The sequence below is a fragment of the Pocillopora damicornis genome, chromosome 7, assembly GCF_964200805.1.
Source record: "Pocillopora damicornis chromosome 7, jaPocDami1.2, whole genome shotgun sequence".
Lineage (NCBI taxonomy): Eukaryota > Metazoa > Cnidaria > Anthozoa > Scleractinia > Pocilloporidae > Pocillopora > Pocillopora damicornis.
This window is the reverse complement of record NC_142676.1, coordinates 9785623-9798208: the sequence shown is the minus strand read 5'-3', so window position 1 is coordinate 9798208 and position 12586 is coordinate 9785623. Positions and strand designations below refer to the sequence as shown.

Genomic DNA, 12586 nt, shown 5'->3' with positions numbered 1-12586 from the left:
TCTAGTTCTTGCTTTTACTATCATTTTCAGTTTTACTTTCTTTTTTTTCTTATTATATTATTGCTATTACTACTATTATTTTTTTTAATTCTTTTTTTTTTAAGTCGTCATACTACAGAGAAGCTTCGGCAGCATACCGACTCCAGATACGCCTTTAGACTTTTTTCGTTTGCAGCAAAGATCAATTTTCGCTAAATCACAGTCAAAGAGTGTCAAAGTCTACTGTGTCACTAACTCATCTCAAGGAATAGAGGAAAATGCTTCGGTTTAATAGGGTATAAAACCTTTTTACAGGGCGTATTTTTTTCATACACTCAGTTCTATTTCTACACGAGGTGGAGAGTAGTGCATCCTCAGAGACTCAAAGGTTGTTCGTCGATTTCTAGTCAGCCCAAACTGAGTTTGAGTTGATTCTGCTTACAAATTTGGAGGCGTCTCAAGTGAGTTTTGAACATCGACTTAAATGAGGAGAAGTTAAGAATTGTGCCACCACATTCAGTGTCTAACAAGCATAATATAAAACGATATATTGATAATACAATGTATTTATTAGACAGAGTTCAAGAAAGCAATTTTTTAGGGGTAGAAAATCAAAAGTCTCAAAATGGTAGAATATCAGCAGAAGTGAAGTGTAGTATAATAGATTCCTTTTCTAGAAATTAGGATATAAAAAACATCAAAATGTAGTTTAATTAAAATAATATATCAAAAGCTCAAGAATATCATCAACGTTAACCTAACCTATATAGTCTGTTGCTTTGATTTTATCACTCATTCATTTTTTTTTCTTTCTTTTCCTAGTATCAAATAAATAAATATCGATACATCATGGTGTAAAAAGCAAAAATTTGGCAGTGCTAAAATGTACAATTTTCCTTTAGTTAAGAAAGGCGTGACAGTTAACAAAATCTTATTGGGCTCTTCACGTTGTCTATCACCCATGACCTAACAATGCAACTAGTATTTTCTTGAGTTCTTTTCAAACTCGTTGACCATATCACTCAATTTGTGCATAGCCTCGTAAATGCCCTCACCATTTTTAGCGCAGGCTTCTTGCACATGCCATGGGTTTGCCTTATGCTGCAACAGAGCCAACTGCTGAGCCAACTCGTGCGACCTAAGCGCTCGTGGAAGATCCTGTTTGTTACCAATGACGACCACAGGTACTCCCTCCATCTCTGGACTGTCGAGAACTGCGAAGAGCTCTCGCCTGGCTTCGTTGATTCTTTCCAGATCAGAGCTATCTACGACATAGATTAACCCCTGGGTGTTCTGGAAATAGTGGCGCCAAAGTGGTCGGATCTTCTCCTGGCCACCGACATCCCAGACCGTGAAGGTAAGTCCCTTGCAGGGTGAAACAGTTTCTACGTTAAATCCAATGGTAGGAATCGTTGACACCGCCTCGTTCAACTTGAGTTTGTATAATATCGTGGTCTTTCCAGCTGCATCCAATCCAACCATGAGAATGCGCGCCTCACGATGGGAGAAAGAACGGTAGAGCTCACTCATTCGACTGAAAAATTGAGAAAGTGTGATTCCCATGACTGCGTTGTGGTTTCGTCTTTTACCAGGTTTTGTTTGGCGATACTGAACAACACTACTAAAATACGGCGCTTTTATGTTCATAGAGTGCTGTAACTGGAAACATAATTTCTGAATACCCAGTCAGTGCCAACGTGGCTTATTTTGACAGCTCAGATGAGCCGCTAAAAATAGACCCATCGCCAACAGCTTCCTTATGAGCCTCGTTATCAAACGTTCTTACCCAGTCATCTCGCGGTCGAGGTATTTGTTAATATGGCGGTCCAAGGCTAAGAGCAACGAGATTTGCGAACTAGACTATCCGAAAAAGTCACAAAAGCGATGGAATCGACCCACAAAGCTACGGAAAAAGTTGAAGAAGTATTCAGGTTCCTTTTGGGGACTCCATTGGATGACGTGAAGTGGAAGAAGATTTGAAAATCGTTTTGGTTTCTTACGAGCTGTAATGGTATATTTTTCTTAGCGCGATCGAAATGCGTTTCTTAATCTTTAAGAATTTAACGGAGGGTCCTCTGACTGCTGTGCTTGATCGTAACTTTTTTTGTTTATTCTTTAGATTAATTTAACTAGGACATTTGGAATGAATGGATAGTGGTCGTGTCAAGTCAGCCGCGATCCTTCACAATGTTAGAGTTGTTGAACGAAATGTTTATGGTCTAGCAAACAAAACAAAAAAGATGACACATTCCCTCGAATACCTCTTGGAATTTAAATCGGTTAAAAAAAAATCTTTGCTTTCATCGACTGTATAGATTGATCGGATTGATGTGTCCGAAAAAAAACACATTAATCCCGATAGCACATTTCAATCAACTCATCATTCAGTGTATTTCACTCTGTTTATGGCTGCCTTACCCGATAGAAAATTAATCTATGTATTGTTACACTTATAAATATTTCCTTGTGCCTTTTCATTCTAGGTCCAGATAATTCCTTCAATTCAAAGATACTAAATAGAGTTGTGCATACTTTAATTGTTTTTCATTGGTGCCATGCATCAAATTTGCTTTTCAAAGAGTCTTAGGAGATTAACAATGGAATAGATGTGCTTTCAGATAAAAACATGTTTTGAATCAATTCTGGTTCAAAGAATTACTTAAAAACACATCAAAGGCAATAAGTATCAATTAAAGAATTAAATAAAATGAAGGTAAGATTACTGGTAATAATAGCAATAATAATGATGATAATATTAATAGTGATAATAATATTAATAATAAAGATAATAGTATAAAAGATTGTGATGAGGAAAGGGCATGAATTCCATCTCAATATTGCATGGTTTTTTCAAATTGTGTATAGTGAGCTGTATGAAAAGGATTCACGTTGAAGGATGTTTTTATGTTTTTTACTTTATTTATTTATTTTTTTGGATTCATTTTTTCCACTTTGCTTGTCTTTTTTTGCAATTTGCCTTTTATTTCTCCATCTATTTACTCTTTTGTAGAGTCTGAAGTCTGAAAATAATTAAACTGAAAGGTAATCTAAAATTGGTTACTTTCTTAGTATTTTAGTGTTATTTTTTTATTTTTTTTTTTTTTCAAGAAAAATTTAACCCCAAAAAATGAGAGCAGACTGTTTGGAATTCCAACCAATCAACCATCCTTTTCAGCTCATTTAAGTCTTGTTGGAAAAATATGCTGTGATGCTTCAGACTTTTAATTTAAAGTTATTTTGTCATAGTCTTTGATGTTTGCCAATATTTCAGTGCATTGTGTTTGGAAATGATCAGAGTTTACTTGCACACCTCATAGGCAGGAAAAAAACTAATTGTCTCTTACATGAGAATTATAGAAATTACATTTGCTGTGATTTCAATAACTGTATTTGAAAACTAATTACCCATAAGTGATACAGTTAAATTCTCTTGAGTTTCTCCAATCATATCCCTGAGTCTGCACATAGCTTCCTTGATATACTTGCTAGTTATGGCAGATGCCTCTTGGACGTGCCAGGAGTTTGCTTTGTGCTGATAGAGACAGCTCCTGCGCCAATTCCTGTGACTCGAGCATATGAGGAAGGTCTGGCCTGTCACCTATAATGATCAAGGGTAATCCCCATGCCTCAGGAGTTTCAAGGATGCTAAAAAGCTCTTTCCTTGCCTCGCTGATTCTTCCTTCCTTTTATCCACAACAAATATCAAACCCTGGATATTCGCTAAATAATGCTGCCAGAGAAGTCTTAAGATCTCCTTTTCACCAACATCCCTTAATATGATAGTGACCCCATTACAAGGTCAAACGGTGTCTACGTTAAATACATAGGTAGGAATCGTTTCCACAGACTTCTTTATCATGAGGTTGCTGAATATCGTGGTCTTTCCGGCTGAATCCAGTCCGAGCATAACAATGCAGGGGACAAGATTTGCAAGAGAGCTTTGATACATTCCCATAATTACTCGGTTAAGTCTTGGTGTAAACCAAACTGCAGAAATACAGCACTTGTACCATTCTTTTTCGAATGAAATCGCCACTCTGGGAAACATAATTCAACCCTTTTTTCGGGGTACGCTCTCTAAAATTCCGCACGCTGAAAATAACGCCAGTGTTGAAATTTGTAGGTAGCCTCGTTATCAAGTATTCTTACCCAGTCAGGTCGCGGTCAAGGTAATTTTAAAGATGGCGGCTCAAACTGTAACCGTAGAAGAGCCGGAATTACCCGAAGAAGTCACCGAGTCGCTGGAAACGTTCCACGAAGCTTTGGGAAAAGTTGATGATACATTTAAGTCCCTTCTGGAGACTTCAGTCGATGACCTTAAGGAAAAGGTTCGGTGACATCTTCAGTTTATTTGAAATTTGACCGTGAGTTAAGATTTGCCTTCAATGCCATGTGCTTCTTATAAAGAAGAATTATTCTTAGTTATGATTGTTACTCGTACTTCATAGCCATGTTAAACAGAAAAAGGAAATTTTTTTGTGAAGGAGTAGTGTTAATATGAATCATTTTGATATGATGCGATCTTGTGTTTACGGGCCGGGTTGCCTGATGATGAAATATGGAATCCGGAATGCGGAATCCGAAATCCGGAACAGCGATCGAAATTTAGGAAGGTTAGAAAATTATTACTTCCAATACGAAGAAGAGTAAACCAGTTTAGCTAAACTATTTGTTCACAAGGCACAAATTGTACTTGATTCTGAGACATTTTTCCACTTTGAAAGTACATCAACTGTATTTATACTTAGTGAAGTAAAAGTACATGTGTTTGCCTTTCCTTCCAGATGAATCCCTTACAAAGTGCAAAACTGGATTTAGTTGTTGCATATGCCATAAACTCTATGTTCTGGAGTAAGTATCATGTACATGTAAATGGTTGTATGAAAACAAAATGTGTGTGATTTATCAGGAGAAATATCTACTGTAGATTGCATGTGCATTACGTTCCTATTGTCAGTACCTGCATGGGGATATAATGTCTAATATACACTTAGTGAATCTGTATTGATTCATTTTTGGAAGTGGTGTGAGATCTCACCTCTAGAGTTGCTAATTTTTCTTAAAGATAAGTTAGTTGACAATAGACTACAACTTAATTGCAATGAAACATTGATGTCCAAATTGATTTTTTTTTTATGTGCATCAACAGTGTATTTGACAACTCAAGGAGTTAACCCACGACAGCATCCTGTAAAATCTGAACTGGTTTGTAAACTGTTATTGATAACAAACACTTACTGTGTAGATATAAGACATATTATTGTTTCAATGCTCTGATCTGCTCTTTCAGGACCCCTTGTAAATTTACACATGTGGTGTAAGAGCGACTACTTACAGTACATTGCGCACAGTATGACATTGTAAAACGTGCCTGAAAATGGTAGCACAAAATATTTGTTTCTCCAAGTGCTGTTCACATAAATGTGCATACATGTCTGTATCTATCTATCTATCTAAGCCCCATCACTTCTCCTGGGGCATAGGTTGTCAACAACTGTGTGCCAGAGTTCTTTGTTCTGGGCAATCTTTTCTAATAAGCTATATGAGTGGCCAGTCTTTCTGATGTCAACCTCGAGGTCACAATGCCAAGTGTTCCTTGGTCTGCCTCTCTATTTCTCTTATGCAGGGGATTCCAGTAGAGAGCCTGTCTTGTGACACTTGATGTTGTACATACATTTACCTTCCCTTTGTTTGTTTCAGGATAGAATAAAGAAATACATGGGTAAAGTAAAAGAAGCTACTGAAAAGAAAGAAGGTACAAATTAGTGGCTTTTGTTTTTCCATTTCATCAACAGATAGCACTTTAGAATTAGTTTGCCCATAACAGTTAACTGATCCTTTATGTGTTTATACTCTGTCAACAGTTCACTGCAAGCAAAGTCTGCGTAATGTTTTGAGAGTTAGCTACAACAAGAACAAGTGTATGTAAATGAAAATAAATGCAAATAGTGTTCTACAACATCTAGAGAATGTTAGTATAAACAAAACAACATGCCCGGCTCCTTTCTAAGCAAGTGAGCCATCCTATGTACAGCAGCCTCTCTGGACCATAGGATGGCTCACTTGCTTAGAAAGGAGCCGGGCATGTTGTTTTGTTTATACTAACATTCTCTAGATGTTGTAGCACACTATTTGCGTTTATTTTCATTTACATACGCTTGTTCTTGTTGTAGCTAACTCTCAAAACATTGCGCAGACTTTGCTTGCATATTTAGTCAGTTAGAGCTAGCATAATCGTATTTCTGTATTAGTTGTTTCTTTGCTGTAATTGACTGAGACAAAGGGAAAGAAAGGTTCCCATGATCTTTGACTACATCTGAGATTTCAGTTCTTAAAATGAAAGTGAAGCCCCTTGCCAAAAAGCAAAAATAAAAAGTAAATAGAGAAACATAGAAACATTGATTTAATTGTCAATCCATAGCAAAAGTGCTTGTCTTTTAGACACTGAATGAAATAGAGTGTGAAAAATTCATTTGATTTCAGAATTTTTTATTCATTTTTACAAGCCTCCTCCCTCCCTGGCCTCCTGAAAGTCCAAAAAATTTGAATTTCAGCTTCAGAGTTAGAAAGAAAAAAAATTGACAATACATTTAGGGAAGGCAGGAAACAATAGACAGGGATGTAAACAGGTTGCAAAATGAGGGAGTACTATTCACAGCTAAACCTGTATTAAGCAGCAGGGTATTAAATGGTTACCCTGTATTTAGCTGTTGGTTATTAATGTCCTAACATTTTCCCCCCTTTATCACTGTAATTCTCATGTCTGTTTAGCAGTCACCTCTATCAAGCAGTTGGTCCCCTTTACTAAGTCCCAATGGCCTGTCTGCATTGTCCTCTACCTGTATTGAACAATAACTTAAAGGGGAATTACTCAAAAAGAACTAGGAACAATCTTTCAAGTCTGTTTAGCAGTCACCTCTATCAAGCAGTTTTGTCTCCTTTAATTAGTCTTAATGACCTGTTTGTATTGTCTTCCATCTGTATTGAATAATAACCCTTCAAATAAAACTAAAAACAATCTTTCAAGTAAAATTTAATCAATGTTTCTTTCCTGAAATTAAATTTAGAAGTTGTAGTCATAGTATTTTTTTAACAAGTTTTTGTACATAAAGTGATCAATCTATGGTCAATTTATGGTTTTCTATGTTAACCCTATTTTGCGGAACCTGTATTAAGTGGTCATCTTGCATTAATGATGGTAAGAGAGTTTTCATAATTGAACACTCCAATAACTTTATTGGATTTTGTTATGAATTTCTATTTTTACTTTCCTTAATATATTGTAAACCACAAGTTGAAGGCAAATGTATCTTTTAATTATGTATTGATGTATATTTATTTACATGATTGTATTTCTTTTATTAGCTTCTTTAAGAATAGACAAAGGTGCTGCAAAGAGATTTGTCAAGAGTGCTTTATGGCAACCAGATACTGGTAAGCAACTTTACTCTCTTTCACATTCTTTGATTGGTTCTTAAGACACCAGAATTTGTTTTTGCCTTTTGATTGGCTTCACTCTGTGAGGGTTCATTGACAACCTGGGGCTCTACATGTGTGTCATGCCAGGTGGGATTGTGAATATTTCCAGTATTATTTCCTTTGTTAATGTTGTATTTTATCTTTTTATGTGCATTGTTTTTACATTGTTTCATTGTCTTTATTTGTTTTCAACCCTTTACACACTAACATCAGTATGCATACTCTCCATACTTTCTCTATACTTTTCTTAAGGTTCTTAAAAGGAGAATTTGTTCAACAATCAAGAGGTTCTTTAGTTGTTGATCATTACCCTTATTCTCATGACCTTAATGTTTTATTCAGGGCTGATATTGCAGGGAGAAAGTAGATGCCAGTCACTCTTAGGGGTTAAAGGGCTAAGAAGTACATTGGTGTGGAAAAGAGCCAAGTAGAGAAAGGGATAATAGATCTGCTGTGTATTAAACAACAAAGACATAGAAAACAACTAAACAAGTAATAAACAAACAAACAAAAAATGTTCTTCCTTTTGGAATTTTTTTTTTCAGTTTTGAGTAAGTTAGAGCTTACTTTTAATGTTTTCTTGGATCATGTTCAGTCCATTTTTTTGTTATTTTCATTTTGTTTTTTGGTTTACATGTATGTTTTGTTGTTTGGTACCAGTCATTACCGGGGTATTACCGGTATTTACTCCTACTTGCAAGTGGGAGATCTCCAAATCAAAAGGTCTGGGTTGGAACCCTGAGTGGGTCATCTTGTTTGTTAAAATGCAGGAACTATCAGATTTCACTCTCCCGTGGCCTCTGCAGTTCCACCCAGGAACTTCAAGAAAACTTGATTAACCAAGAGATTAATCACATCATGTCCTGGGGGAAGGCAATATTCCTACCTGTAGTTGATTCAGCCTGCTTCAAACTGAGTATAAGGTCCAGCAGTGGGGTGCAACTAGGCTGTTATAAGACTTGACCCATAGACGGACCTTACGTGTACTTCAAAATGGTGACAACGTTTGTGTTCTTTATGTCTACGAAAAGTAGCCCTCTTTGCCTAGCTCACATCCTCTGAATTGCAAAGGAATCTTTGGCTTGAAATGAGGTGAAGAGAGCCGATTGTATTTGAGACAAAATAATGGTCATTTGTCTCCAGTGTAGAACTGGGCGTATTTGTATTTACATGTAATTTGAAATTTTTTCCAAGATAAAGGCGCGACTTCGGAGATATCACAGAAGGAAGTAGAAACCCCACGTGAAGAAGGTGAGGACGATCGTGTTTTATTTGTTTGTGTGTTTATGTTTTGGACTTTCTTGTCGTCATTATCTTCAGCGTCGTCATCACAATTGTCATTACTGTTGTCGTTGTTTCAGTGGATTTTGTTTATGGTGGATGGAGAGTTCTTTGTTCTAGCTGTTGAAAAAATTAAGAGAGGAACGATCAAGTACACGTAGAGCTGCTAAAGAACAAATGTTTATTTCCAGCATCTGTTCACTCTAAATATACTGCAATATACTTCTTGCACCTACGTGCCCTTGACGATTGTGGCGTATTTTGTTTTTCTTCAGAATCAAAGAAGTCTGAGAAGCGAAAAAGTGAAGGGAAACTTGCCAAGTCTACCGAAAAGAAGAAGAAGAGGAAGCGTTAGTAGCAAGGACAAATTAAACCTTTCACCTAGCCTAGATTTCAAAGAACTGTTACATCAATTTTGGAGGAAAATTGTGCGATTTACCCAAGAATTGTTTTTCGCGATGTACTATGCACTCACAGTGAAAGAATGAAGATGAATTTAATGACAAAAGACAACGTGTTCACTCTCCTAGTAAAAGCTAAGGAAGACTCAATCTCGGACGTAAAGGAAGTAAAGGAGATTGTTTAAAAAAAAAAACCGGAGCGAAATCTCAATCGGGAAAGTTTCTAATGGTCATTCATTTGAAAATGATAGGAATGCTATTTAACGTTGTACACGATCAAGTCCAGAAAACAAAAAGGAAAAAACATATCTGAGCTTAGAAATGTGTGGGTCTTTTAGCAACCTTTACAAGCCAGGAGTAAATTTTAATTCTTTTTTTTGTTTTGCTGATTAGAGCAACAGCTCTATCCTGTAAATTGACTCTTCGAGCGGAGCTAACTTGAGGGATCGTATTAAATGATTATGCAACAATATTTGAAATGAGTGAAAAATACGCGTGTGGACCATGGATTTGCCTGTAAATAGTTCAGATAAAGTTTATGACTTGTGTACGTGAACGACTAGGAGAAAACGGTCCGATGCCCTTGGAAATGATCTCGAGTAATCTCAGAACCATTCCTATGAATTCGCTTGCTTTCTAGCTTTTTTTCTCAAGGCTAACACGTCACGTAGCATTTCTTTGAATAATTTCTCTTCCCAGCGAACTCGTGAAAATTTGTTCGCCGTTTGGTCGGAGCTTTGTTTGTTTAGAGGTTTTTTTTTTAATTCTTGTTTTAGACTGAGGTTTTGGTATATTTTTTTGTATGTTCTCTATTTAATATCTTTCTGTTTTGAGACAGTTTTGTGCATTCCATCAACAAATAAATGTTCACCACGAAATAGTGTTTGAGAGCGACTTCTTTTAAGACCGAGTGAGTGGTGGCTTATCGACCGAAAAATGACTATCCTCATGTGTCGGTCAGAGCTACCTAATAGTAAACTTAGAAAGATGGTGAGGTTTTTTGTCTTTGTTTTGTTTTGTTTGTTTTGTGTTTTTTTTTCCAAAATTGCTTCCTTATTCCAGAAAATTCGCGAAAACAGAAACGAGCGTCGGTAGCCGTAAAGTGGCGGAATTCAGTGCTCCGAGTAGGTGCAAGTGAACTTTTCTCGTGAAAAGCGCAGAAGAGAGTAAGCTCGTTTAAATTTGATTGATTTGTATTGGAGGGATTGAATATGTTTTAAGTCTAAAGCAGGACCATTTCATTCAATTTGGAGCTCACGGAACACTATTTAAAATCACCAATATTTCCAATTACTAATATCGCAGTTCATAACAAATTCTCAATTAACATTTTTCCCATGCGGTGTATCTCGGGATGAAAATTACTTCAATCACAAAAAAAAAATTATCTCTTTCCGTTCTTGCGATTTTTCGGTCACGAAAATTTCGCGTTTCTGAGATCACTGTATCTCTGGGCAAATTATGAATGTTCAATTTTTCGACTATGTGTCACGTTTTTTGATATTCACTATGTCCACTTGGACATTCGCTGATGTTTATCTGCTTTACCCTTTTGTATTTGAAGTAATTTGGGACCCAAAGAGTTGAAAGTTATTCGTAGGCGCGGGGGTGCGTTTTACTTAGATTCTTTAATTGAAGGAGCAAGAGTTAGCAGATGTCCAGACTACGAGGTGTTCGCCACATCAATGTGTCCACCGGTGGGAGTTGACTGGAAATTGTTGCTTTCAGTTCATCATTTGGCGTCAAGTGGTGATATTTGGTGTGTTCTTCTTGAGACCTTTAAATAATTTATTAACGAATAGCCGGTCGAACAAGCCTCAGAGAGGAATTTCTTAAATAACTACTTTGTGTAATTTCGGAGGGATTGAGTATGTTTTATGTCTAAAACGGGACCATTTCATTCAATCTGGAGCTCACGGAACTCTCTTTAAAATCACCAATATTTCTAATTAGTAATATCGCAGTTCGTAACAAATTCTCGATTAACCTTTTTACCCATGCTGTGTATCTCGGGATTAAATTACTTCAATCACAAGAAAAACATTATCTCTTTCCTTTCTTGCGGTTTTTCGGTCACGAAAATTTCGCGTTTCTGAGATCACTATATCTCTGGGCAAATTATGAATGTTCAATTTTTCGACCATGTGCCACATTTTTTGATATTCACTATGTCCACTCGGACATTGGGATTTCGCTGATGTTTGGGGACCCAAAGAGTTGAACGTTATTCGTAGGCGCGGGGGTGCGTTTTACTTAGATTCTTTAATTGAAGGAGCAAGAGTTAGCAGATGTCCAAACTACGAGGTGTTCGCCACATCAATGTGCACGTGTCCACCGGCGGGAGTTGACTGCAAATTGTAGCTTTCATTATTTGGCGTCAAGTGGTGATATTTGGTGTATTCTTCTTGAGACCTTTAAATAATTTATTAACGAATAGTCGGTCGAACAAGCCTCAGAAAGGAATTTTTTAAATAATTACTTTTGCTTTGCTTGACGAGGGAAAATCATTGACTGAGTCAATTTTGTGAAAAGCATTTATTTGAGTTCTGATCTGAAATAATGCTTGCTTCGAAAACATTGTTGGCGCTCATCGCTTGGATTTGTCGGATGTTTTGCCTCTCCCTTACCAGCCATAGTGAGATCGATTTCTTCTTCACCTTATTTTAAAATTAATGGTTTGGTTACTGCAAGCAATCCAGGCTGTAATTTAACATGTAAATCATACTGAAAGTGTTAGTTACTGAATTTGGAGACTGGAAAATGGGTGATAAAACGACTTAACCGAAAAATTCTAGTTGATAAATTTTTGGCTGCAAATGGCAAACCTAAATTGAAATCATTATGAAATTTAACTTACAGTTCCAACTAAACCTTTTGCATTTATTGTAATAATGTAGAGTATCGTGACATAAGTCAAGATCTTCAAAAATCTTTTAATTTCCAAGCTATATCGAAAACGATTCTGAAAGCTAGGAAGTATCAATAGTAATTATTTCTTGGTTTGACTGTTACTTTCGGCTTGGAAAAACGCGACTACTAACGTGAATTGTGATATAAAACTGTAACATTTTTGCTAAAAGGTAAGTACCCATATTCTTTTGATCTCGTCAAGACAGTCTTGAAAAGGATTTGAGTTCAACTGTCACCTGATATTCTCATACATGTATCAGTTGTTCATCGTGTTGTGACAGCGAAAATACACACTTGTGGGCCGAACATTCATTGCAAAGAATATTTACGCGCAGTTTCTTTCGCAGTGGTCGATGTTTGCAAAATTATGCGATGCTAAATGTGAATGGTTTGAAGATCAAGTTACTCCTAATTGTCAGCGATGTAATCTATATCAAAAGTGAATAAAACTTGGAGGTAATAAACAAAGTATTTGTCGCCTTAGTAAGACCGAAGGGGACCAAAATTGCTGCTTATCTTCTCTGGTCGCTGGTGAG

At 36.5% G+C, this 12586-nt stretch overlaps 2 protein-coding genes across 3 annotated transcripts; one reads left to right on the top strand and one right to left on the bottom strand.

The window, feature by feature from the left end:
* Window positions 1-532: 532 nt before the first annotated feature.
* LOC113671292 (uncharacterized) lies at window positions 533-1657 on the bottom strand. The gene has a single exon (XM_027187503.2). The coding sequence runs from the start codon at window positions 1624-1626 to the stop codon at window positions 958-960; it is 669 nt and encodes a 222-aa protein (XP_027043304.2). The 5' UTR covers window positions 1627-1657; the 3' UTR covers window positions 533-957.
* Window positions 1658-2883: 1226 nt separating this feature from the next.
* Window positions 2884-10018, top strand: LOC113671293 (nuclear nucleic acid-binding protein C1D). 2 transcript variants are annotated; one of them, XM_089213339.1, is made up of 8 exons: window positions 2884-3021; window positions 4103-4307; window positions 4764-4830; window positions 5129-5184; window positions 5680-5734; window positions 7345-7413; window positions 8653-8709; window positions 9015-10018. In XM_089213339.1, exons 2-8 carry the CDS (start codon window positions 4161-4163, stop codon window positions 9092-9094), a joined length of 531 nt encoding a protein of 176 aa, XP_089069465.1. In that variant the 5' UTR covers window positions 2884-3021; window positions 4103-4160; the 3' UTR covers window positions 9095-10018. The 2 variants fall into 2 exon arrangements, with proteins under 2 accessions (XP_089069465.1, XP_027043306.2); XM_027187505.2 differs by lacking the exons at window positions 8653-8709; window positions 9015-10018 and adding an exon at window positions 7801-8549.
* Window positions 10019-12586: the final 2568 nt, after the last annotated feature.

Coding starts and splice junctions, on each gene's coding strand:
- LOC113671292 (XM_027187503.2), bottom strand. CDS start 1,626: ATGAACATAAAAGCGCCGTATTTTAGTAGTGTTGTTCAGTATCGCCAA.
- LOC113671293 (XM_089213339.1), top strand. CDS start 4,161: ATGGCGGCTCAAACTGTAACCGTAGAAGAGCCGGAATTACCCGAAGAA. Junction 4,831..5,128: donor CATAAACTCTATGTTCTGGA/GTAAGTATCATG, acceptor GTGCATCAACAG/TGTATTTGACAACTCAAGGA. Junction 8,710..9,014: donor AGAAACCCCACGTGAAGAAG/GTGAGGACGATC, acceptor GTTTTTCTTCAG/AATCAAAGAAGTCTGAGAAG.